Raw genomic sequence first — 25,871 nt, 5'->3', positions numbered from 1 at the left:
ATAAATTTCAAATTATAATAAAATACTAAAAGGCCCATTTGAGATTGTTCAATGAAGAGCAGCCGCCCCCCCCCCCCCCAAAAACACATTGCTGCAGAGAGGCCAGCGATGGCTGCATTTAGGTGTTGCATATCAATGATTTTCAATTCTACCCGATTTGGAATGTTCTTCAGAACAGTTTTTTATATGGGGGGGTGGGGGGCTTAGTTCCACAAAAACATGGACAAGAATAGAGCAAATGTAATCACTATTGAATAGTGACAATAGTGCAAAGTTATCCCCAAACAAACTGCACCATGCTAGACCAAATCCACTCTTCAATAGATGTAGAAGTTTCTATAAAGGATAAATGAAGCCATAAAATATTGTTTTCCATTATCCCACTAGCAGAAATGTACCAAACTTTTAAGAAATCCACATATACTGGGGCTGCACCATAGCATTAGAGGTAGGGATTTAACATAGCCCTGGGATGTCAAAAACCTATTTTTGTGAAAAATGCGGCTTAATAAAAACACTATTTAAATGTATGTTACTAGAACTTTGTACAAAGTTTGACTGTTTAAAAGTCGTATTTAAAAATAAAAAAAGGACAATAAAAAAACAAGATCATTGATTATATTTTCAAAGCCATTTTAGACCCCTAGATTTGTTGCATATGGTCAGAGACTTATCTAACTTTGTTCAATCTACACAACATAGAACCACAAGTACATATCTTATACTTACCCAGGGTACAGGTATCCATACATACGGAAAAAACTCAAGTACAAACAAAAACGACAACATTAGTAACATGCCGATCTTATTCTGAAAGTTGAGACCATTTTAAAAGCTAGAAACCCTTAAAAAGAGACTAGAAGAAGAGCGGGCAGCTCCCCTGGGATATTGGTTCACCCTGAAATAATTCTGGAGCCTCTTTTCTTAGTACTCTGCATTGTGCTGTTCGCCTGGTCAATAGTTTGGGGGTCTCTATACAGTCTGACAGTCAGCAGTGATTGGACAAGATCAGAGATGTATAAAGAACACACACTATTGACAAGGGGATTGGTAAGATCTGTTAAAATATTTTCAGGAATAGTAACAAAAGAAACGGAACAAGAAAAAATGCTCCAGAATTGTTATTTCAAGGGGAACGCAGGTATTTATTAAAACAGACACATCAGGACAGCGGAGAGCTCCTCTAAGGCCAACATCACACACGCACCGTTTTGATGCAGTTTTTGGCTCCGTTTTTTTTAAACCAAACACAGAAGTGGACCCGAGGCCTCATGCACAGCTGTGCCCGTAGTCGCGGGCATAGCCAGGCACCGACTGACGCATTTTCGAGTCGTGCTCCCATACAATATGGGAACACAACCCGTAAAAATCAAAAAGTAGGACATGCTCCATAATTCCCGGCACGGTTCTACGGCACGGACACCTATCCGTAGCGATACGGAAAGGTGTCCGCGCCTAATAGAACCCGACGGGTCCCTAATTAAGGACCGTATTATGGTTCGCAATTACGGAGATTTTTTTACGGTAGTGTGCATGGGGCCTTAGAAAGAAGATGCATCAGTGTTTTCTTTAAAACCTTCCTTCCTTTTGGACACACTTCTGGCTTTGGTTAAAAAAAAAAAAAACCTGAGCCAAAAACTGCAGCAAAACAGTGTGTGATCATGGCCTTAGGCTGGACTCCCGCATAGAATTTTGCTGCATTTTCTTGCCATTTTTCACAGGTTTTTTTTAGGTCTACAGTGAAGTATTGAACAGTCTACATACACTGCCTTTTGTTTTGTGGTGTTTTTGGGTTCAGTGATCTTTTCCAAAAGGCAGCAAGCTCTGGTTAGGTTCTTTTTTTCTGGCATTTTCTCTATAGGACTTGAAAAACCACAACAAAATGCACAAAATGACACTAAATAAAAATTCTGGCGTTTTTACACACCGCTTAAAACTGCCAGACAAAAACTCTGTAAAGGAGGCCAATAATGCAGTCTGTCCCCAAGTGGTCTAAAAGTAAAGCTCAACTAAAAATTATAACTATACAATTACATAGACAACAATTCCCTAAGTGTCTACAGAAAACCTCTTTTTACAAGTGGGAGAGGTCCGAAGAAATTTCAAGTCTTTGGGAAATGCGAAATTCCGCACACTTCACGTCAGGCTGCGGGGATATGCCAACAGAGAATGCAGTGTTAGGCCTTATTCAGACGAACGTGGGGGAACTCGGATGTGGAAAAACAGCCGTTTTTCACGTCCGCATTGCCCTCATGCAGGTCCCATTTTCATGGATCCCTATAGGCTTGAGTCTATGGAGGGACCCGGGAAAATGGAAGAAAATAGGATATGTTCTATTTTTCAAGGCACCCTTCACACAGTCCGTTAAAACAACGGCCGTGCGAACAGCCCCATTGAAATACATGCGACCGCATAACAGCCGTGGTTTTAACATCCGTTACACAGACTTATTCAATATTAGTCTGAATAAGTACTAAATCTGTCTTCGGCTAACTACAAAAATATAGCAAGAATTGAGATTTATAATATCCTACTGAGAAAACGCTATTTATGTAAAGACAACATTTTAAAAGCGTAACTAAACTTTTGACATCTTAGTGATATGTCAGACGTTTTGATCAGTGGGGGTCCGAGCACTCAGACTGCCACGGATCGTTAAATTGAAGTGACAGAAGCGCTCAGGTGAGCGCTGTGCAGCTTGGTTTCGGATCGGCTTTCCGCGGAAAGCCAAGCGAGCAGTGTATGAGCTCGATAGAAGTTCTATGAGTCCGTACACCGCTTGCTCGACTTTCCGAGGAAGGCAGTTTAGAAACGAAGAGGCACAGCACTCACCCAAGAGCTTCTGCTGCTTCCTTTCAGCGATCGGTGGGGGTCTCAGTGCTTGGACCTCCACTGATCAAAACTTCTGAGCGGGCACTATGACATCTCAAAAGTTTTTTAAAAGTTTAGTTACCCTTTAAATAGTCCCACACTTGGAGCTTCACGTAAAATGCACACAATATATTGAAAACAAAGGCGACATACGTATAATGATATGTTAGAAAACAATTATGAGACAAAGTAGATTAGCTGCATAACACGTCATTATACAGGGAGTATGCTTTATTTACTTGTGTACTATTTCGAGTTTGCTCAAAATGATCTTCCGGCATGTAAGTCGTTCTGGATATTTTAAATAACTTGAGATGAACTCAATTTGTTAAAATCTGTTCAGCAGTTTCTTTTCGTGGCCACGAACATCTTGGAGCGTAATGCCAAGATAAGATCTACGGCCCACCTTATATTGTCAGGAGGTCCAACCAAAGATTGCTGGATCGGTCAACAAATATGACTAAAGGTGGTTATAAATACTAGATATTTGTTTTGGGTAAAGATAAGCAATAGCATGTACTATTTAGCAATGGAAAAGGCTGCTTGTATTTAGTTTTTTTTGTAGCAGCAACCACACAAACTGCACTGTGTGAACCAGTCTAAATACGCTAAATATTTTACACAGTGCCCATGTGAGAGCCCAAAATTGGTTGGTTTTGTCTGTTTTGGAGCATATATACACACTAATGGCTCATAGACCCCATAATCCTTTACTAAACAGACAACTCCCTATAAAATGCATGCAAAAACTGCACTGTACGAATACAACCCAATTAGGCAGTTTTTCCATTCCCTATGGTAACCGTAATGGCAGCCATCTTGTTGGTCATCCAGCTTACCGGGAAACACCTGAACAGAGTATTTAACAAATTTACAACATCATCCCAAGGACTTTTAACATTCTTTGTAATGGGATGAAAAATCTTACTTGCCATCCTAAAATTATGGATTCTTTTCTACCTACAAGACCAGTGAATACCTGCCAACAATCCTATTTTTCCCAGAACTGACCAAAGTACCAGACCGTAAAAGAGGTGGGGCTTATGGATCAGTTTTGGGGCATTCCTAGGGGCTTAAATGTTCCACAAAATGACGTATTTAAAAAAAAAAAGTTCCAAACTTATGGTCAGGCTATCTGCCTTCCGATATTTTGCCATTATTCAAATATATACTATATAAAAATAAATAAATGACAGCAGGCAACAACGTGTAGAAATTATCCCTTTTGGGGTGACCACAATGAACCTAATCTCAGAATGCAGATTTCCCTAAGCTAGTCCAAATATATTTTTTAAAGTTTTATGTAAAAAGCATTTGCACCATTACAAAAGTGCAATTTCATATACTGTGGTATTCACAATAAAACAGTATAATATTCCAAAATGATTAAAAAAAAAAAACCCCCATCATGCAGAAGTTTTTAAGTGACAAGGGGGTTTTTGCAAATTGCACCCCTTTCTGAAATGTAAGTTGTTGTTTTTTTTTTATTATTTTTACTTTAAAGTCCTATAAACCAGCACAGTGGTGCTGATAAAAAAAAGTGCAAATAATTGTTTTAGCTCCATATTTTTTTTTTATCAAATGAGCAGCCATTTTATATATAGATTTTAAGTTTTTTGTTGTTTTTTTTTCCTTTTTTCTTTTTGGGTTTTTTTTTTCTTTAAATGTTCAGGATCCTTTTTCATTTCGATGGTTAGCTGGGAAAACAAAAGTAAAAAGGAAACGGACTCAAAAGTTTGTAAGCTTCCAGTACAGTCATGAAGCCGTCTGATACAGCTGAACTGTGTTGCGGTACAACGAGGAAGTCCAGCTCTGACCGCTATCTACACAGGTCTGTTTCCCGCTTGTGCTTGCGTTTTTTGTTATGGTAGTGCTGGTGCTGTGCTTTGCCACTCTGTAGATGCCGGCTTGGCACGGACGTGCCTTGGCTTGTGTTGGGTTGGGTCTGGAAACCTTTGCTGTTGGACACGGAACGGAATAGTCTGGTTGTGCCATGCTGAAAGAAATTGTGGAGCAAAAATGTATTAGTCCAATCGATTGACACATTGTGGTACTAATTTCAGACCAATATTAAAATTTTCAGCTAAATCCGTTCAATTACGTACTGTGGAACTTCACTTTGGTGTTTAAGACCGTACCAGCCATTAAAGGGGCGGTCTAGTTAGTGTAACTCAATCAGATTGCATGTTCTCCTTCCTCCCAAGGCCAGATCATTTCCAAATCATTGCCCCACCATATGGTGTACTGTCATGTAGTGTATAAATAACGATATTAAATTATATTTGCCATACAGTATAATAAGAGCCATGTAGCAGCTAAAGTTAAAAACAAAAAAAACCTAAGTTGCCTAAACAATAATGCTATACAGTGTCGCCACCACAATACATTACAAAATTAGTATACTGTGCAGTGCCACACAATATCTAAGGCTTCGTTCACATCTGCGCCGGGACTCCGTTCATGGGTTCCGTCTGAGCTTTCCGTCAGGGAAACCCATAGGTTTCCGTTTGCATCACCATTGATTTCAAAGGTGACGGAGGTGGTGCAAACTGTTTCCGTTAGTCATTGTGGTTTAAGGGTTCAGTTGTTTTGACAGAATAAATACCGTAGTTGACCGCGCTATTCAAGCTGTTGAAACGACGGAACCTTTAAACAACGGTGACAAACGGAAACCATTTGTACCGGGTCACCATCGAAATCAATGGTGATGCAAACGGAAACCGATGGTTTACGTTCATGGCTTCCCCTGACTGAAAGCTCCGACAGAACCCATGAATGCAGTCCCGATGCAGATGTGAACGAAGCCTTAGTAAATACCACCATGTAGTGCTCAAATAACAGCTGCATACATAATAAACTAGAATAGTTATACATGGTCTAAATAATATGGCTAGATCATTTATATTAGTCAAAAAAAAAAATCCACCATCAAACTCGTTTTCTTTTCTGCAAATGAGTGAAGCTGCTCAAGAGGACCTGTGATATGCAGGCACTAGTAAGAGAAGCTTCACTACAGCCCTTAGGCTGGGTTCACACGTCACGAACCGTTGCAAAAAACACATTTTGACTACGAAGTGTGAACGCAGCCTTACATGACCTTTTGCCCAGTAATACCACAATTAAGCAGCTCAGGTGTGGCAATCAGAATGAAATCGTAGTGACTGGCAAACTAGAGGGAAGGGGTTGCACGGTCCAACACTGAACCAGGGAGCAAAGCAACCCACTATATCAATATGTTCCATATGACAAACCCTTCTTATTTTTGGATTAGAAGACCGTAAAGCAGAGTGGCTGAGCGGTGTACAGAAATACATCACACAGTTACTCCACATTTGGAGACAGGAGCACGAAGAAGCTTGGCCAAAAGTATATAAGAGACATTGATACACACCAATGGCGAGGGTTAAGGCTGGGTTCACACGAGCACATTAACGTCCGTAATGGACGGACGTATTTCGGCCGGAAGTCCCGGACCGAACACACTGCAGGGAGCCGGGCTCCTAGCATCGTAGTTATGTACAACGCTAGGAGTCCCTGCCTCTCCGTGGAACTACTGTCCCGTACTGAAAACATGATTACAGTACGGGACAGTTGTCCTGCAGAGAGGCAGGGACTCCTAGCGTCATACATAACTACGATGCTAGGAGCCCGGCTCCCTGCACTGAGTTCGGTCCGGGACTTCCGGCCGAAATACGTCCGTCCATTACGGACGTTAATGTGCTCGTGTGAACCCAGCCTAAGGGACGTGTGTATGTTTCTACCGTGAGTAGGAGTATAACTGAAAGAAACAGACATTTACATGTTCCTGAAAATAGCCACAGCAAAGACAAAACAATAAATCATTAGTTACATTGCTGGCAGTATTCAGAGAAGTAGAAAGCAAAGGGGGTTTTACACGGGACGATTATCAGGCAGACGAGCGTTAATAGAACACTCGTTGCCGATAATTGTCCAGTGTAAACAGGGCAGTGATGAGCAAACGTGCGATCATCTGCTGATCGTATAGTTTTAAAAAAGTAAAATATTATCGTTGTCGGCAGCGCATCTCCCTCTGTAAACAGGGAGATGCGCTGCCGACATGATCATTTATGGGGACAATCGATCGGAGTAATGACCGCTCTTCCCCATCCATAGCTCCATGTGACAAGAGCAAACGAGCGCCGACAAACGATGTCTCGATGGCGATCGCTGCACCGGCCGGTGTAAAAGGGCCTTAAGGTTAAGTTCACACTTGCGTGTATAATCCGGTACTCTCATCAGAAAAGGATTAAAATGGATCAGTTAAAAACCCATTGAAATCAAAACAGATGCAAACGGATTACAATCTATTTAAATCAGTTTTACATTGAGACCAATGATAAAAACAACCCATCCGTTACACATCCTGTTAATTCCATAAAAAAAACGGATGACTAACAGAATGGACGCAAACGGATGCAATTAAAAACCCCATTGACTTCAATGGGATTTTTTATGGATCCGCTTTGATCTGGTATTCGGATCTAAAAATGGATCGGTGTAACAGATTATACAACGCAAGCGTGAACTTAGCCTAAGTTCACACTACCATTAATATACATTCACCTCTCTTCCATCAGAGGGAGAGAGGATCGAAACATTAAACTGAAAGCGACGGTTCAGCTAGAATTACCATGGATTTCAATGGTAATTTCTGTTTCAGTTGCTTTACATTTGTCTCAGTTCGCCAGGTTTACATTCTTTTGAACGAAAACAAAAAGTTCTGCAGACTGCACTTTTGTTTCCGTTCAAAAAAACGGAAACCTGGTGAATGGAGACAAACGGAAAGCAACTGATACAAAATAATAACCACTGAAATCAATAGTAATTCTAACTGAACCGTCGCTTTCCGTTGAATGTTTCAATGCGCTCTTGCTCTGACGGAAGAGAGGTGAACTGATCGTAACGGTAGTGTGAACTTTGCCTTAGTTACTTTTTATTTTATGACTGGAGTTTAGTGAATTGTTTTGTAAACCGTTTGACCATTAACAGGCCATAAGGATGAATTGGGCAAATCAGTTCACCAAGTCTGAAAGGCTACGTACACCTTTGACTTTTTTTTTTTTTTTTTAAATGATATATAAAAACGTGTATCAATGTGTTTAGTGCAACTTTAATTACTTTTTATTAAAAATGATTTTTTACTTTGAGATATAGCTGCTTTGTACACTGAGCAGCTGTATCTAGTGCGGAGACCTGCAGGTAGTGCTTGTGTCTGCATGGGTGACACAGGAGAACTAAAGCTGTATCACTGAAGCATAAACCTGGCTGATATTGTACAACAGCCCCATTTTGTGAATGATCTCAAACACGGTGACAGAAGTTGAATTAAGAAAAATATAAAACAAGCAGGTGAGAGAAGAGTACATCCTTAAAACCCCTGGGAATTTATTGATTTCAAATAATTGCCTCTTAGGGTGCCCATACACATAGCATTTGTTTTCCGCGCGGCTAAGTAGCGTGCGGAGGGGGCGACTGTTTTACCGTGAATTAACGTGTCTTCCGACCGCGTGGCAAATACAGGCCAAGCACATAAAAACGATGCGCTTTATCTGTGATTGTCGCGTGGCTGAAAAACGCATTGCAAGACCACATCAACTCGCCGTATACCACATGGTTAGGCGTTCTCAAAGGCTACCTAAACTTTTGTAGCATTATTTTTTCTTAAACTTTAGTGACCGCCAACACGCCTTTTCATAGCGGCCACTAACAGGCTTTATTCTGATGCATACGCCTTTTCACGGCGCTGCATCTAAATAAATAAGTGGCGCCGTGAGGAGTTAAGACTCCATGCTCTCAGCTACCTCCGGTAGCTCAGGGCTCGGAGCAGTGCTGCTCGAGCAGGCGGATCAAAATCAGCCAATTTAACCCCTTAGATGCGGCGCTTAATAGCAAGCGCCTCATCTAAGTGGTTTTAGAGGGGGGAGGGGGCTCCCTCTCACCCCACCAGCATCCTGCATGCAACCGCAGGATGCCAGTGGTTTCTAAGGCAGCCGGGAGCCTAACAAGGCCCCAAGGTCTGCCACTAGTTAGTGCCTGCTAGGCCATGCCAGAGACGAGGCCTAAAACGTGCCTGTCAGTTTGAGGGTATGTTCACATGCAGTGTTTTCAGACTTCATTCGGGCGTTTTACGCCTCGAATTACACCTGAAAAAACGCCCTTAATATGCCTACAAACATCTTACCATTGCTTGCAGTGGGTTTTACGGTGTTCTGTTCCCACGAGGTGTAATTTTACGCTGTCAAAAATACGGTGCATAAAAAGACACCCGCGAAAAAGTGCATGTCACTTCTTGGGACGTTTTTGGAGCAGTTTTTCATTGACTATAGAAAAAACAGCTCCAATAACGTCCGTAAAAAAACGCAAGTTTCTCAAAAAACTTCTGAAAATCAGGAGCTGTTTTCGCCTGAAAACAGCTCCGTATATTCAGACGTTTTTGGTCACTGCATGTGAACATACCCTTACACTGACAGGCAATAATGCACTGCAATACATAGTATCGCAGTGTATTATAAAAGCGAACAAACAATCGCGTAGTAAATTCCCCTAGTGGGACTAATAAACGTTAAAAAAACGTTTAATAAAGTTAAATAAATAAAAACCCCAAAGAAAATGAAAAACCCACTTTTTCCCCTTACAAAATGCTTTATTATGAAAAATAGAGTTACACATATTTGGTATCACCGCGTCCGTAACGACCCCAACGATAAAGCTATTATTATTAACCTGCTCGGCGAACGCTGTAAAAAATAAAATAAAAAACAATGCCAGAATTGCGGTTTTCTGTGCATCCTGCCTTCAAAAAAAATTGATAAAAAGTGATCAAAAAGCCACACGTACTCCAAATTGGTATAAAAACAACAAGTTGTCCCGCAAAAATATGGCTCTTCAAATATGGAGACACAAAAATAAATAATTCAGAAAGAACAGTTTTTAATGTGTAAAACATAAGAAAACTATATAAATTTGGTATTGTTGCAATCGTAACTCCCGCTGAATAAAGTTACTATGTTATTTATATTTATATTACATGGTAAACAGTAAATTAAGGACGCAAACAAAGGAGTGGTGAAATTGGTGGTTTTTTTTTTCTATTACCCACAAAAAAAAAAAAGTTAATAAAAGTTAATCACATTATATGTACCCCAATATGGTGCCATCAAAAAATATAACTTGTCCAGCAAAAAAAAGTCCTTGTACAGCTATGTTGACGCAAAAAAATAAAATAAAGTTATAGCTCTTGGAATGCAACGATGGAAAAAGATAAAAAAATTGCTGGTCATTAAGGGGTTAAATTAATGCATTTAGGGTTAATAAACATTTTTCGAACATTTAAAATGTTATTTAGCCTTGCAGCTTCTATGTATCCACTATACATAGAAGGCGCATACTGCCACTATAAGGCCTAACTCACACGAGTGTGTTCGGTCCGTGATATACATTCCGTATGTCGGCCGCATTTCCCGGACCGAACACACTGCAGGGAGCCGGGCACAGAGAAAGAGAAAGCAGGGTGAAATCTAGAATTCGAGATGGTGTATTATTAAATGCACACAGGATTGGATTGAAGGGAAGCGAGTACAAATTATATATAGCGCATTTAGATAAATAATTAGGTGGGGGGTGCATTGATTGGAAAGTTGTGTTTCTGCTGGAGGTTTTGGTTAAAGAGGCATGTGGCAATATAAATCGCCGACTTCCATGAAAGATTAAGGCAACATGTTCAGAACAAGAATTAACTAAAAGATAAGGGGGTGGGCCGTATATAAAAAGAACATTCTTGCTGCAATGTAATTATGCATATGAAACTATATAACCATAAGTTTCCATCATACCTGGGTCTTGTTGCTGCTGTTCGAGGAGCCGACACTCGGGCTAGCTTGCGGCTTGCTGCTGGGTTGTGATGAGCTGGTGCAGGATTCCTGACGACCCGTTCGACTATCACTTGCCTGCCGACAACTCGGCTGCTTTGATGTCTTGAATGGAGTTCCGTCTGAGTCCTGAATGCACAGACGTTTAATGACTTTCTTCTACGGGAGACACGTGATGTGTCATGCAAAGAGAGTTGACACCACTGGCTAAACAGTGGATCTCATACTGTACAAAACCCACTTAATCTACCGTTTGCATAAGATCACACTTTAAAGGGGTGTTCAGTTATATATTTTTCTTAGTCATAAAGAAGAGGTTTTTTTTATACTGAATGCATGTATTAGAGAAAATAAGATCCTCCCTCCAGCATCCCACAGAACTGAGCACCGTAGCATGTAAACATTACAAAGACATTCGCTCCGTAACTCGCCCCCTTCCCAGCTCGTGCAATGAAAAAAGGATTCTGTGCTGCGGTCGAATCCTCGTGTGTCAGCATGTGCTAAGGACACAGTGGGGACACCATTTCTGTGCCTCTGTAATGTTTACATGTAGTGGCGCTCAGCTCTGTGGGACACAACAGCCAGTTTTGGTTTTTCAATTTAATAAATTTCTATTCTTATTGAATTTAACAGTCCTGGACAAACCCTTTAAGAGTTTAGTGCAGTGGAAAGGAGGGTGGTGGGGTTGCTCCACTTATCTTCTAATGTCATTTACACATGTCAGAAGATTACATCTTTCAGAGCCTATATGCAGTAGTGGACTACATCCAACGTGAACAAACGGGGAAGTAATTAAATGACCAGACCAATGCTTTAATCTCAGTGCATCTGCTCACTAAAAAGTATGGATCCTTAATCCCCAAGGACGCAATCTTTTGACATGGATAAATGACATTTCAGAAGATTTGAAAAGAAAAAACGCCTTGAATGAAACTAAAAAAGTTAAATACGTGAATAGTTATTTGATGACAAGGCATGGATTACCCAAGTGGTCAAATGCAGCTAATAAATAAGTATGCTGGACTCACCACATCACTGGAACTGGAGAGGGTGGAAGAGGAGGAAGACAGCGGACCAGATGAATTGGATGAGTGTTTGCCAAGAGTTTCAGAGGTCTTATTCTTTGCTTGTCCCAAGGCAGTATTTTGTCCAGACACATTATTATTACACTGATCCAAATTGTGAACGTCCACTATCAAGGTCACATCATTGCCTAAAAAGGATTATGAAAGATAATACAAATCATATTAAAAGGGAGAGAGACTATAATACATACAGTACGAGATCATGAGGAACACGTTTCGATCTGCTAACATCTGCATTGGAGGCTCCAATCTGGTCCAAAACATTGTAAAAAAAACAGCACAGCATGCTTATTTTGACTGGTAAAACGATGGACACCATCACGGAAATCTGACGGAACCCACTAAAGTCAAAGGGTTTTGTAGGGCACCATTGGTGTCCATCATGCGATAGATCCAGCACTTCTGCTACATCATAGGAAAAAAAAAGAGCAACGGAAAACCCCTAATGCAGCTGATCAAGCCTTATTAAACACCAAGGCCACATGCACACAAACGGCCTTTTGCGGCCGCAATTCCCCTGAAAATCAATGCGAGAATTGCAGCCCCATTCATTCCTATGGGCCCATGCACACGACCGTGGACATGTCTTATTACGGCCGTGTTCTGCGGTCCAGGCTCATAGAAAATAATGGACGCGGCCATGTGCACATGTCACTCTGCGGCCGACCCGAAAATCACGGCCGTGCACATGGCCTCGGTCGTGTGCATGAGGCCCAAGTATTTTGGCATTTCAGTAAGTCAAACCCTGCACATTATACTTTTTGTGCAATAGGCACAGGTCAGACAAGGCAACATAAGTATTTATGTTATGACAGATATACACAGCCCAGAGGAATAGGACACACCAAATTTTTAATTCACAATGACATTTATACTATTCACTGTACAAAAATGTTAATCCTTACTGTTATAAAGTTGTTCAGATCTATTTTGCTGCCCCCATTTGGTGGATATCCATTCTCTATAAGAAACGACTTCATCTGTCACTCGAATTATACGTCCTAAAATGCTGAAAAAAATATGCATGATTGGTTTTTAGTTGAATTTTAAGAAATATAGTAAATTAAATGGATCCATAATGATGGTATTGTCTACAATTTATTTCAAAAGCTTCTGGCTGTCGCAGGAAAAACGACTCGCTATGGTTAAAGCACGCCAACAAAACCATACCAGCTGGAATTGGTCGAAACAGTAAAACCAAATACGTACAATTTTTATTTTAATTATCATACAATAGGAAAAAAAAACGATTACGCAAGCTAATAAATGCAAGTATGTACTTAACACGCACGATACACATAACATTGTAAACAATGGTTGGCTCAAAAATGTTCAACGTGACCTACAGATATCGGTCAGGTGTTGAACGCTTATGCAATAGTTCCACAAACCATCCACAAGGCCGATAAACTTCTATCTAATCTGTAAGGGATTTTCCTACCAGATTCCACATTTGATTGGATAATCGTTAACCCCATCCCTCTTTGGCCACTTTTGACCTTCCTGACAGAGCCTCATTTTTCAAATCTGACATGTTTTACTTTATGTGGTAAAAACTCCGGAATGCTTTCACCTATCCAAGCGATTCGGAGAATGTTTTCTCGTGACACATTGGACTTTATGCTACTGGCAAAATTTGCTCAATATGTTCACTATTTAATTGTGAAAAACACCAAAACTTCGCGAAAAATCGCAAAAAATAGCATTTTTCTCAATTTAAATGTATCTGCTTGTAAGACAGGCATTAGAACACACAAAATTGGTGCTAATTAACATCCCCCATATGTCTGCTTTAGATTGGCATCGTTTTTTGAACATCCTTTTATTTTTCTAGGACGTTACAAGGCTTTTAACTTTAGCAGCAATTTCTCACATTTTCAAGACAATTTCGAAAGGCTATTTTTACAGGGACCAGTTCAGTTGTGAAGTGGCTTTGAGGGCCTTATAAATTTGAAACCCCCAAAAAGTCAACCCATTTTAAAAACTTCACCCCTCATAAAGGTCTTAACCCTTTAGAAATTTCACATGAATTAAAGCAAAGTAGAGGTGAAATTTACACATTTCATATTTTTTTGCAGAAATAAATTTTTAATCCAATTTTTTTTATTTTTTTATAACACAGAAGGTTTTACCAGAGAAATGCAACTCAATATTTATTGCCCAGGTTCTGCAGTTTTTGGAAATATCCCGCATGTGGCCGTAGCGTGCTACTGGAATGAAGCACTGGCCTCAGAAGCAAAAGAGCAACTAGAGGATTTTGGGGCCTTATTTTTATTAGAATATATTTTAGGCACCATGTCAGGTTTGAAGGGCTCTTGCGGTGCCAAAACAGTGAAAACCCCCCACAAGTGACCCAATTTTGGATACACCACCCATTGAGGAAATTATCTAGGGGTATAGTGAGCGTTTTCACCCCACAGATTTTTTGAAGAAATTATTGGAAGTGGGCCCTGAAAATGACAATCTAAATTTTTTCAAAGAAAATGTAGGTTTAGCTCATTTTCTCTCATTTCCACAAGGACTGAAGGAGAAAAAGCACCGTAAAATTTGTAAAGCAATTTCTCCCGAGTAAAACAATACCCCACATGTGGTAATAAAACGGATGTTTGGACACACGGCAGGGTTTAGGAAGGGATGGAGCGCCATTTGGCTGTTGGCGTTCACATTTAGCATGAATGGTTTGCAGAGGCAATGTCGCATTTGCAAAGCCCCTGAGGGGACAAAACAATGATAACGCCCAAAAAGTGACTCCATTTACGAAACTACACCCCTTGAGGAATTCATGTAGGGGTGTAGTAAGCATTTTGACCCCACAGATGTTTCATAGAATTTATTAGAATTGGGCAGTGAAAATAAAAACAATCTTTTTCTTCAATAAGACGTAGCTTTAGCACAAAATTTTTCATTTTACAACAAATAAAGGAAAAAAAGAACCCAACATTTGTAAAGCAATTTCTCCCAAGTACGGCAATACTCCATATGTGGTCATAAACTGCTGTTTGAGCACACGGCAGGGCTCAGAAGGGAAGGAGCGCCATTTGGCGTGCAGATGTTGCTGGATTGGTTTCTGGGTGCCTGTGGGCCCAAAACAGTGGAAACCCCCCAGAAGTGACCCCATTTTGGAAACTACACCTCTCAATGCATTTACCTAGGGGTGTAGTGAGCATGTTAACCCTGCAGGTGTTTTGTAGAAATGTGTGCACTCGATGTTGCAGAGTGAAAAAGGGATTTTTTCCATAGATATGCTGATATGTGGTGCCCAGCTTGTGCCACCATAACAAGACCGCTCTCTAATTATGCAGTGTTTCCCGGTTTTAGAAATACCATACATGGGGCACTAATCTTTTGCCTGGACATTCGATCAAGCTCAGGAGTGAAAGACTACCATGTAAAATTGAGGCCTAATTTGGCGATTTACAAAGTATTGGTTCACAACTGCAGAGGCTCAGATGTGAAGAAATAAAAAGAAACCCCTGATAAGTAACCCCATTTGGAAAGTATTTTCACCCCACAGGTCTTTTCCATAAATGATTGCACTGCGGATGGTGCAAATTAAAAATGTATATTTTTCCCCTAGATATGCCATTTCAGTGACAAATATGTCATGCCCAGCTTATGACGCTGGAGACACAGTCCAAAAATTGTTAAAAGGGTTCTCCCGGGTATGACGATGCCATATATGTGGAAGGAAACTGCTGTTTGGGCATGCTGTAGGGTTCAGAGCGGAGGGAGCGCCATTTTGCTTTTTTGACAGCCGATTTTGCTTGGTAGTAGTTTTGTTTGAGTATTACTGGTGCTTCCATTTATAATGTGGGGGTACATGTAAGCTGGGCAGAGTACATCAGGGGCATAGTCAGGTGGCATAATAATGGGGTAAAAAAACAATAAAATGATCCATCGATGTGTGTTACGCTGTGAAGCAATCCTTTCTGCACAGGCCAGTGTCGCACTGATATAAGGCGTCCTTTCTTATGCCCCTTTTGGTCCACACTCCGCACCTTTGCTGTTTGGGGAATTTTGCTGGGAAAGTGTTGTCCTAGTATAATACGGGCAGCCTGCCAGCAGATATGTTTGGGCCCCCCCCTTCCTGGTTCCCTAATTTTAGGTCCTTGATAATTCGCCTCTTGAAACAGAAGAAATGTTCCCCTCGGGCCGGCACAACTGCATATTTTTTATTTCCTGAATTATTGGAGCCTTAACTAATTTTATTTTTTCATAGACGTCGTGGTATGAGGGCTTTTTTTTGCGGGACGAGCTGTAGTTATTATTGGTACCATTTTGGGGCACATGCAACTTTTTGATCACCTTTTATCCTATTTTTTGGGAGGCCAGGTAAACAAAAAAAACGCAATTCTGGCATCGTTTTTTTTATACAGCATTCACCACGCGTTATAAATTACATGTTAACTTTATTCTGCGGGTCAGTACGATTCCGGCGATACCTAAATTATGGCACTTTTTTATGTTTTACAACTTTTTGCACAATTAAATTACATTTGTAAAAAGAATGTATTTTTCTGTCGCCAAGTTGTGAGAACCATAACTTTAGTCAACGGTGCTGTATGAGGGATTGTTTTTTGCGAGACGAGCTATAGTTTTTATTGGTACCATTTTTGGATACGTGCGACTTTTTGATCACTTTTTATTCCAACATTTGTAGGGCAAAGTGACCAAAAAACAGAAACTCTGGTAAAGTTTTTTACGGTTTTCTTTTTTTACGCTGTTCACCGCGTGCAATAAATATAATATTTTGATACCTCAGGTCGTTACGGTCGTGGAGATACCAAATTCGTATGGTTTATTATTTTTCAATAATAAAGGACTTCCTTCATAAGAGAAAAAGGGCGATTGTGTTTTATTTTATTACTTGAAACTTTTATTTTTTTAACTTTTTTTTTTTTACACTTTTCTTCAAGTCCCACTAGGGGACTTGAAGGTCCAGCTGTCAGATTTATTTTTTTGTAGTGCAATGTATTAGATCTGTCAGTTATTCACTGGCAGCAAGCCGATTAGGCTTCACCTCCCGGCGGGGCCTAATCGGCTTCCGTAATGGCAGAGCAGGAGGCCATTGTGTCTCCTGTTGCCATAGCAGCAGTCGCCAGTCCTGATCGCCAGCCCTGACAGGCAATCTGCTAGCAACCGCTAAGATGCAGCAATCGCTTTCGATTGTGGCATCGAAGGGGTTAATGGCAGGGATTGGAGCTAGCTCCGGTTCCTGCCATTACAGGTGGTTGTCAACTGTAACATAGAGATGACTTCCATCGCTGATGACGCCGGATCAGCTCCTGAGCCGGCGCCATCTTGTTGGCGGCTACGGAAGACTATCAGGCTCCTCCGCCGGGCGGATCTTGACCAGCTTCCGTGCTAGGCAGACCGGGAGGCCAGTATTAAGCCTCCGGCTGCCATTGCAGCCACCGGAACTCCGGCAATTATTTTGCTGGGGTTCCGAAGAGCTGCAAACACCTTAAATGTAGCGATCACGTTTGGACGCTGCATTGAAGGGGTTAATGGCGGGGATCGAAGCTAATTTCGGTCCCCACCATTACAGCCGGATGTCAGCTGTAAGATACAGCTGAGATCCGGCGATGATGACACCGACTCAGCTTCTGAGCCGGTGCCAAGCATTTGGCGTAAGTATACAACATTTTGCGGGAAGCACTGGCTTTCCATGTCGTATACTTACGACAAATGTCGGGAAGGGGTTAAACGTCTTGTTTATTGTGATGGTTGAACACCACCAATCGATGGTGAGAAAAACTAGCTCCGATTTAACCTAGCTTTAATAAATCACTTGTTTAATGCTCTACAATTCAGTCGGGAAGATACATCGCAATCGTTCTTAACAGTTTTAAAAACACAGCACTAAAATGAGACCTTCGAGATTTTAAGGCCCAGCCTTAAAGAGGCTCTGTCATCACATTATAAGTGGCCTATCTTGTACATGATGTGATCGGCGATGTAATGTAGATTACAGCAGTGTTTTTATTTAGAAAAACGATCATTTTTGACAGAGTTATGACATACATTTTATGCTAATGAGTTTCTTAATGACCAACTGGGCGTGTTTTACTTTTTGGCCAAGTGGGCGTTGTACAGAGGAGTGTATGAGGCTGACCAATCAGTGTCATACACTTCTCTCCATTCATTTGCACAGCATATAGCGATATAGCTATATCGCTATGTGCAGCCACATAAACACACTAGAACATTACTGCAGTGTCCTGATAATGAATATACATTACCTCTAGCCGGGACGTGATGTCTATTCAGAATCCTGTCACTTCTGTAGCGTCTGTGTGATATTTACAGCAAGGCAAGCGTAATCTCGTTTGAAATGACAGGTCACATCGTAATCTCGCGAGATTACGCTTGCCTTGCTGTAAATATCACACAGACGCTACAGAAGTGACAGGATTCTGAATAGACATAATGTCCTGGCTGGAGGTAATGTATATTCATTGTCAGGACACTGCAGTAACATTATAGTGTGTTTATGTGGCTGCACATAGCGATATAGCTATATCGCTATGTGCTGTGTAAATGAATGGAGAGAAGTGTATGACGCTGATTGGTCACTGATTGGTCAGCGTCATACACTCCTCTGTACAACGCCCACTTGGCCAAAAAGTAAAAACACGCCCAGTTGTTCATTAAGAAACTCATTAACATAAAGCTAATATAGGTCATAACTTCGTCAAAAATGATTGTTTTTCTAAATAAAAACACTGCTGTAATCTCCATTACAGCGCCGATCACATCATGTACAAGATAGGGCACTTATAATGTGGTGACAGAGCCTCTTTAATTTGCCAATGATTCCATTTAGGTCTCCAACAAAATGTAAATGTAAACATATCAGGGAATTTTAAAGAACAAATTTCATTTAGTTGTATCCATTTACGTATGTGCAATAAATCCTACTACTTATGTTGTGGAGAGTGAGGCCTGATAAATCCACTTACCTTTCCCTTTCATTGTTAGGATAGTACTTTGCTATGGGTGACACTGCATGGCTTAAGACAACATATGCATAATCAAAGGCCTGTTTAACCTGCATGGCCCCATATGAACTCCTGCCCACATCATTGCCTTGTAAAGGAGGGGGAAAAAATAAAAAATAAAAAAAAAAGTGTAAATTTTTGCACATGTGCACAAACTTATATTTGTCTATTCAATGCATTAATCAGTGGCTCTTGCATACTTACCAGGCTGCAAAGGATCTTCAATATACAGCATTGATGGTCGGTATCCATCTAACATGCTTTTTTGTACCTCATCCTTTGCAACATATGAACCACCATCTTTTATTCGGATTCCAGTTTTTAAATAGTTAAAATGCCTTCCATACAGTTCAAAAAACTCTATCAGCAAGACACCATAATTGGCATCTGGACTGCAGGCATCTTCTCGTGGGTGCAACTGAAAGTACAAAGTAAGACGTTTAGTATCCGAAAGATTAAAGCACATTGTACAAATTATGAACATATACAATTTATTTTATTGTAAGTTGAATTACTTTTACCTGCACTTGGAAGATACAGGCCCAATGCTGCTCTACTGCTCTGTTCTGTCCTCTGGGTATATTCTCACAATAGGCAGATTGGTTGCAGAAATTTCTGCGAATGAAAATCAGTTCGATAATCTGAATGGGCTTATTTCTGTAAGACCCATTAAGACAAATAAGATAGTGGCAGAAGTTTCTGCCACAAATCTCCAGTGTGTGAATATACCCTAAAAGCTTCTATTAAATGGGGGTATTCCCAAAATCATAAATGATCACCTGTCCACAGGATAGGTGATATTTTCTGATCACTGGGGGGTCCCACCAATCATGAGAATGGGGGTTCCAAAACCTCAGGCCCTCCTCACTGCAGTCACCGCAGTGAGTAGGAGCTTGAATGGAGAGGCGGCGGAGAATGGGCCCGCAACTTCATTTACTATCGAAGGGAACTGAAACAGCCTAGTGCTGTACCCGGCTGTCTCCGCCAATTCCATAGACTTTGAATGGAGCAACAGCGCCCATGCTGGACCACCACTCCATTCAATGTCCTCCTCAGAGCGATCAAACAGTGAGGATAGGGGGTTCGGGACACTACTTCACACAATTATTACCACTTATTTATGATTTTGAATACCCCTTTAAAGCTACTCTGTCCAATTAATTATCTACAAACGAACACAACACCCTCTGAGAAGGCGGACCTGACAACTCAGGGTTACAATTGTCATGGGGACAATGTAACAGAGAAGTTGCAAGCATCAGTCTTTTAACTGCAAGTACCGACAACCCATAAAATGTTAAGCTATTCAATTTCCATGTCCTCTAAATCATTTTTATATAATTTCATCTTCAGCTTCATAACAAATTTAAAAAGAAGCCATTGCAAGAATGCTTCTTGCAATTTATCTTTGATCCTTTTATGCTATTCAATCCCATAATGTAAAACTCGCAAATATATAAGGAATTTTATATGTGTAACAGGAGACCCAAGACTCCATGGAAGCATGAAGGTCTAACAAACTAGCAATAAATCCTGAAAATCTGTCTGTTCAGTTTGAAACATTGCGCCAGTCATTTGAGGGACTACAAGAATGTTATTCTGAATTTCTTATTTAGAGATGACTGGTAAAGTGAACAGGTAATGACAATGGATGCAACAAAAGCAAATCTCACCTGCAGAAAACTGACAGCCATTAAAAAAAGACTGTAGGAACCTATGCCGCCAGTAAACACTTCATTAAGGTCTCGCTGTAACAGGAACTGTTTTAAAACCAGCACTAGGTATGGAAGGACTGGATATTTCTGTAAATGAAAAGACAAAAAAAAAATAGACATTTTAGAATTTAAAGTCTACATTAAAAAGGATTATAAAGCAATGTGTATCCAAATATTTATGCTCAACAAGCAGTGCTTCTTGGGGAGACTAGCTCCATTATATGGCATGGAATACCATCATTTCTATACTCCTCTGCATGAAATTGGAGGCATATAGAGATACAGTAGGGACCCATAAATGTTTGTGTGTGTTCTATTACAGCCCCATACAACATGGTGATCAGCATAGATTTTCACAGCAATGAAGGATTCTCAAACCTCAATAAAATCCTTGATGAGCTTGGCTGCTTTAACCCCATTCTGCACGTTAAAACTTATGTCAACTTTGACTTCTGTATATGAATCCGTTAGTTTAATAATTGGTACCTGGAGAAAAAAAAAAAAAACAAACACAAACAGAATAAGATGATTCCGAATATTCTAAGACAGCAATTAATAACAATGTGCAAAGAACATTAAAGAGGACCGATCACCTTTCCTGACAAATCTGTCTTCGTAAATACGTCTATACCCCATGAAAGAAGGCTGGAGCTTTTGCATTGTGCAATTCCTCCATTACTCCTTCTGGAAATTAATAAATAAATTGACAACTGGGTTTTACCATTTCCCTTATCAACAGGGTGTGTCGCCGCACAATCGGACACCGTCAGCACTGATTGGACAGTCAGAATGTGTAGGGACACACCCTATCGGCAAGGAGAATGTCCAGTTGTTAGTCTTTAAGTTCACGTGGTGTCATCATCTGGGGGGAACCCAGTCCATCAACCATCCTTGAATGGGACCATTATGGAGCGGTCTACCACATGACCATCATTGTCCTTCCATTACTGCATACTATGATTAATATTTACATCAGACTGCAAAGTAGCAAGAAAACAGAGGAGTATGACATAGCGCAACAGAACTGGGTTAAGCCGCAGACTGAGTTTATTATATTGCAGGATCAATCCCTGGTACAGAAAGAAAAACAACTCACTGTGGCTTTGTCTAGTACTTTGACAGAGTGCTCATCGGCCACCTTGTGCTTTCGCAGTGCCTCCTCAAGAGTCCAAAGTGGTAAATTCTCCCATTTCCCAAAAACCACAAGATCGATGTCACTAGATCGAAAAAGAAAGAAATATAAAATGTGATTAGAGCGTTTTTCTTTGGCGTCCTCCTTTTTCGCTGCTGTGTTGTCGCCTGGCAGAACACCGATATCACATCATATTGAATGTAATTTTAAAGACTGCCTTCACACAACACGGCCAAAAAAGGCATAGTTTGAGATTTTTTTTTATTTTCATTAAACTGCAGCATACGTTAGACCCCCCCCCCCCCCTATCAGCGGGGAAGGGGGAGTTTATGCTCAGCACAGAAAATGGCAAACAAAAAGTTCTTTTTTTTTTTTTCATTTTTACATGTGGTGTCTATGCAAAAGAACAGAATATACTAGTTACACCTACGAAAGTGATAAGCCAACATCTGAGACGAGTCTATGCGATTACCGGTATATTGTTTTATGGTATATCACTTGTATTATAATATATTTATTATAATACATTTAGAATGTATTCAGATTTTTGTCGAGATCAATTGTCTTGAAAAACTTACTGATACGTTTTTGGGTCAGCTTAATGGGATTATCCTCGATTTAAAAATGATGGCCATCAAATTTAGATCAGTGGGGGGGTCCACTCTCGGCACACCCACCAATCAGCTGTTTGAAAGAGCCGGCTGTGAATTGCGGTGTTGTCCCATTCAAGTAAATGGTACAACGCTACAATACCAGGCACAACCACTACAAAAGTAATGGCGTGTGCAAGTACGAACCAGACTTAAATCCGATGTAAAACAATAAGGCTGGGTTCCCACAGAGCGTTGCAGAATTTCTGTTGCATACAGTTAGCAGCAAAGTGTAAGATTTCAAAAATCTGACCTGCAGTGCAATATACGTGCATTTTCATTGCTATTCTGTTGCGGGTTTTCCCCATTAAATTCAACAGCGATCTAAAACACGCAACAAACCGGCAAGTGTTGCGACTTTTGCAGCGGAATCGCAGCAATTCTGCTGCAAAAATTGCAACATAGAAAAAAATAAAAATAAAAACAAACAACTTATACTTCCAACCTGGGTGTTGTCCTGACGCGCTCTTGTTCTTCCGGGCCTGCCTCCTGGGATGATGTTTCCTCCCATGTGACTGCTGCATCCAATCACAGGCTGCAGCGTTCACATGGGCTGTAGCATCACACTGGGAGGCCAGACTGCACTTCAACAGAGGGACATGGCGGCATGACTGTGGCTGGGGTAAGTATGAATGTTTTTTCTTTTTTTTTTTTTTTATAGCGCTGCTTTCAGCAGGGGAAATTCTGCCCAATAAACTGCACCACAAAGGTGCATCTTTTTTTCGGACGGAATGTGCTGCGGGTTCTAGGTCAGATACGTTACGTAGTTTTACACAGCGTATCAGACTCTTGGGAACCCGGCCTAAGGAGGCTGCAGCGCTCACAGGGCCTGTGAAATTTTAAAGCCCTGGGTAACCTCTTTAACATCAGCGTCTTCATAGAACAGAACAACAAATAGCTTTACTAAACTAGAATAATGTAGACAAAAGCTTAGCAAAACCCTTTACCTGGTAGGCAAATATAGTCCCGTTTTGAAACTCCCAAATATTTGAACCTAAAATAGATAAAAAAGGACAAAATTTAAAGGTTTATCTTCCTAGGAGGACCGTTTATGGTCATTAGTCTGGTTCAATGCTGAAATAGGGGGGAGCACAAATATATGTCTTTATGGCAGAAAATTCATTGCACGTACACTTGGGGAGAGATTGATACAATAGACTATTCCTGGCTCACTGGCTGGGATCGATGACAGCTGTGAAGGTCCCACGTCATAAGTCTGTGTGTGGGAGAATCAACAACTGCAAAAGTTATCTGAAGAAGGTTGAGCAGTAAATAGTAAAAGTTGCGCTCAAGGTCACAAACGACCTCTCTAGTCTAACCATATTAATTTTGAAAATCCTAAATGGAGAAAAATTATCAAACTAGAGCTTTCAAAACTTACCATGCTGTGGAGGAAAAAATTAAATACATAAAAAAAGAAAAAAAAGTTTCTTACTGATATACCATTTCTACCGGATGTAATGTACGCAGATCTATCGTCGGCTACTGCAGTACAACCCAGCATTTGTAAACTTATTACCTAAGGATCAGAAGACCCTATTGCTATTACATAACTATTCACTTTACAACAGCTGTAAAGGCAAATTCAGAAAAGTCACACATTGCAATGCAGATGATATCCGCATGTAAAGGGTGAAATTCACTCCAAATACACAAGTTAACAGGCAAGATCTGAAAATATGTGGCATGCCCGGAAAACCTTGCAGATTTTTTTTTTTTTGCTACACAAATAGTGTTTTGAAATTTTCCTTCATTTTCAATACAGAATACTGCATTGGAAAGCCGCAACAAATCTACTAAGTTTGAATGTAAGCAGTTCTCCCAAGCACAAGTATATTCTGACACCTAGTGGCAAACATGAAACTGCAATACTTCATATACTATTTATTCCCAGTCAAAGTGAAATAAGGAAAGATAAAGAAAACCACTCATGCAAAGATGTTTAGAATACAGCAAATTAATATGGCAATTACACACTGGTCAGTTAGCCCAAAAGTAGTTAAGGGCCTGATAACATCTGCGTTGGAGGCTCCAGACAAAATACCGGAAATATTGCAGCATGCTGCGCTATTGTTTTTGGTAAAACCATGAACACCCTACCGGAAACCCATTAAAGTCAATGTGTTCCGCTGGGCGCCGATTGTGTCCGTCATACAACGGAACCAGCGCTTCTGGTATTTTCGCTGTTCTGCTCCTCTGACAAAGTAGTACAACAGAAACGCCAATGCAGGTATGAACCCAGCCTTAGCATGTCACCGACCAATTGGACTATCCTGGAAAAACATTCACTTTAGGCCTCATGCACACGACCGTATTTTTTCCCACCCGTAAATACTGGCGTAAATACGGGTCCGGTGTCACACGTATTCCACCCGTTTTGCACCAGTATTTACGAACCCGTGCTCGTAAATATGGGTCCGGTGTCACACGTATTCCACCCGTATTTACGAGCACGTTTTTGGCGGCAAAATAGCACTGCACTAATCGGCAGCCCCTTCTCTCTATCAGCGCAGGATAGAGAGAAGGGACAGCCTTTTCTGTAATAAAAGTTAAAGAAATTCATACTTACCCGGCCGTTGTCTTGGTGACGCGTCCCTCTCTTCACATCCAGCCCGACATCCCTGGATGACGCGGCAGTCCATGTGACCGCTGCAGCCTGTGATTGACCTGTGATTGGCTGCAGCGGTCACATGGCCTGAAACGTCATCCAGGACGTCGGGCCGGACGTCGAGAGGGACGTGTCACCAAGGCAACGGGCGGGAGACCGGACTGGAGGAAGTTGTCGGTAAGTATGAACGTCTTTTATTTTTATTTTTTACAGGTTTATACTGATCGGTAGTCACTGTCCAGGGTGCTGAAAGAGTTACTGCCGATCAGTTAACTCTTTCAGCTCCCTGGACAGTGACTATTTACTGACGTCGCTTAGCAACGCTGCCGTAATGACGGGTGCACACATGTAGCCACCCGTCATTACGAGAGCTCCATAGACTTCTATGGACTGTCCGTGCCGTTATTACGGCCTGAAATAGGACATGTTCTATCTTTTTCAACGGCACGGGCACCTTCCCGTGAGAAAACGGGAAGGCACCCGTCGCCAATAGAAGTCTATGAGCCCGTTATTAGGGGTCGTAATTACGACCCGTAATAACGGGAGTTTTTACGGTCGTGTGCATGAGGCCTTAATGCTGGTAAAAATATGTTCTGACATTCCAAGATATATTTTTGGGGCCCTAAATGGCTAGGACAAGCGCCATGAATCTACTGAAATGTTAAAGCATATGTAAACTGTACAACATGGCACTCATACACCAGATTATCCAAGAGACAGTCCAGTGACAAATAAGGCCGGTTTTAAATTCCGTATTTCAGACCACATACAGGTCTACTGAACCGAATTTACATCATCGTAGAACAATATGGTGATCTAGGGTCAAACAAATGTGGGGGTCCGGGTGTTGCGGACATATTCTAGATGTTAAAGGGAAGGTGTCCCGATTTTTTTTTTATATATTATTTCTTTTAGTATGT

General features: G+C 40.9%; 1 protein-coding gene across 2 annotated transcripts in view; it reads right to left on the bottom strand.

Moving 5' to 3' along the window:
* Positions 1-2,918: 2,918 nt before the first annotated feature.
* The window catches only part of TENT4B (terminal nucleotidyltransferase 4B), a 62,533-nt gene continuing 39,580 nt past the window's right edge, over positions 2,919-25,871 (bottom strand). Inside the window, exons 3-12 of one of the 2 annotated variants that reach the window (XM_075837518.1) lie at positions 23,291-23,337; positions 21,658-21,778; positions 20,940-21,047; positions 20,520-20,648; positions 19,051-19,264; positions 18,808-18,934; positions 12,751-12,854; positions 11,789-11,973; positions 10,725-10,919; positions 2,919-4,867 (exon numbers count right to left, since the gene is read on the bottom strand). In XM_075837518.1, the coding sequence (XP_075693633.1) occupies positions 4,691-4,867; positions 10,725-10,919; positions 11,789-11,973; positions 12,751-12,854; positions 18,808-18,934; positions 19,051-19,264; positions 20,520-20,648; positions 20,940-21,047; positions 21,658-21,778; positions 23,291-23,337 (1,407 nt within the window). In that variant the 3' untranslated portion in view covers positions 2,919-4,690. The remainder of the gene's footprint in view (positions 4,868-10,724; positions 10,920-11,788; positions 11,974-12,750; positions 12,855-18,807; positions 18,935-19,050; positions 19,265-20,519; positions 20,649-20,939; positions 21,048-21,657; positions 21,779-23,290; positions 23,338-25,871) is intronic. The other variant, XM_075837519.1, reaches the window with a different exon arrangement.

This window comes from Rhinoderma darwinii, chromosome 9 (assembly GCF_050947455.1).
Source record: "Rhinoderma darwinii isolate aRhiDar2 chromosome 9, aRhiDar2.hap1, whole genome shotgun sequence".
Classification (NCBI taxonomy): Eukaryota; Metazoa; Chordata; class Amphibia; order Anura; family Rhinodermatidae; genus Rhinoderma; species Rhinoderma darwinii.
The sequence above is the reverse complement of the archived record's forward strand: the minus strand, read 5'-3'. Positions and strand labels throughout refer to the sequence as shown.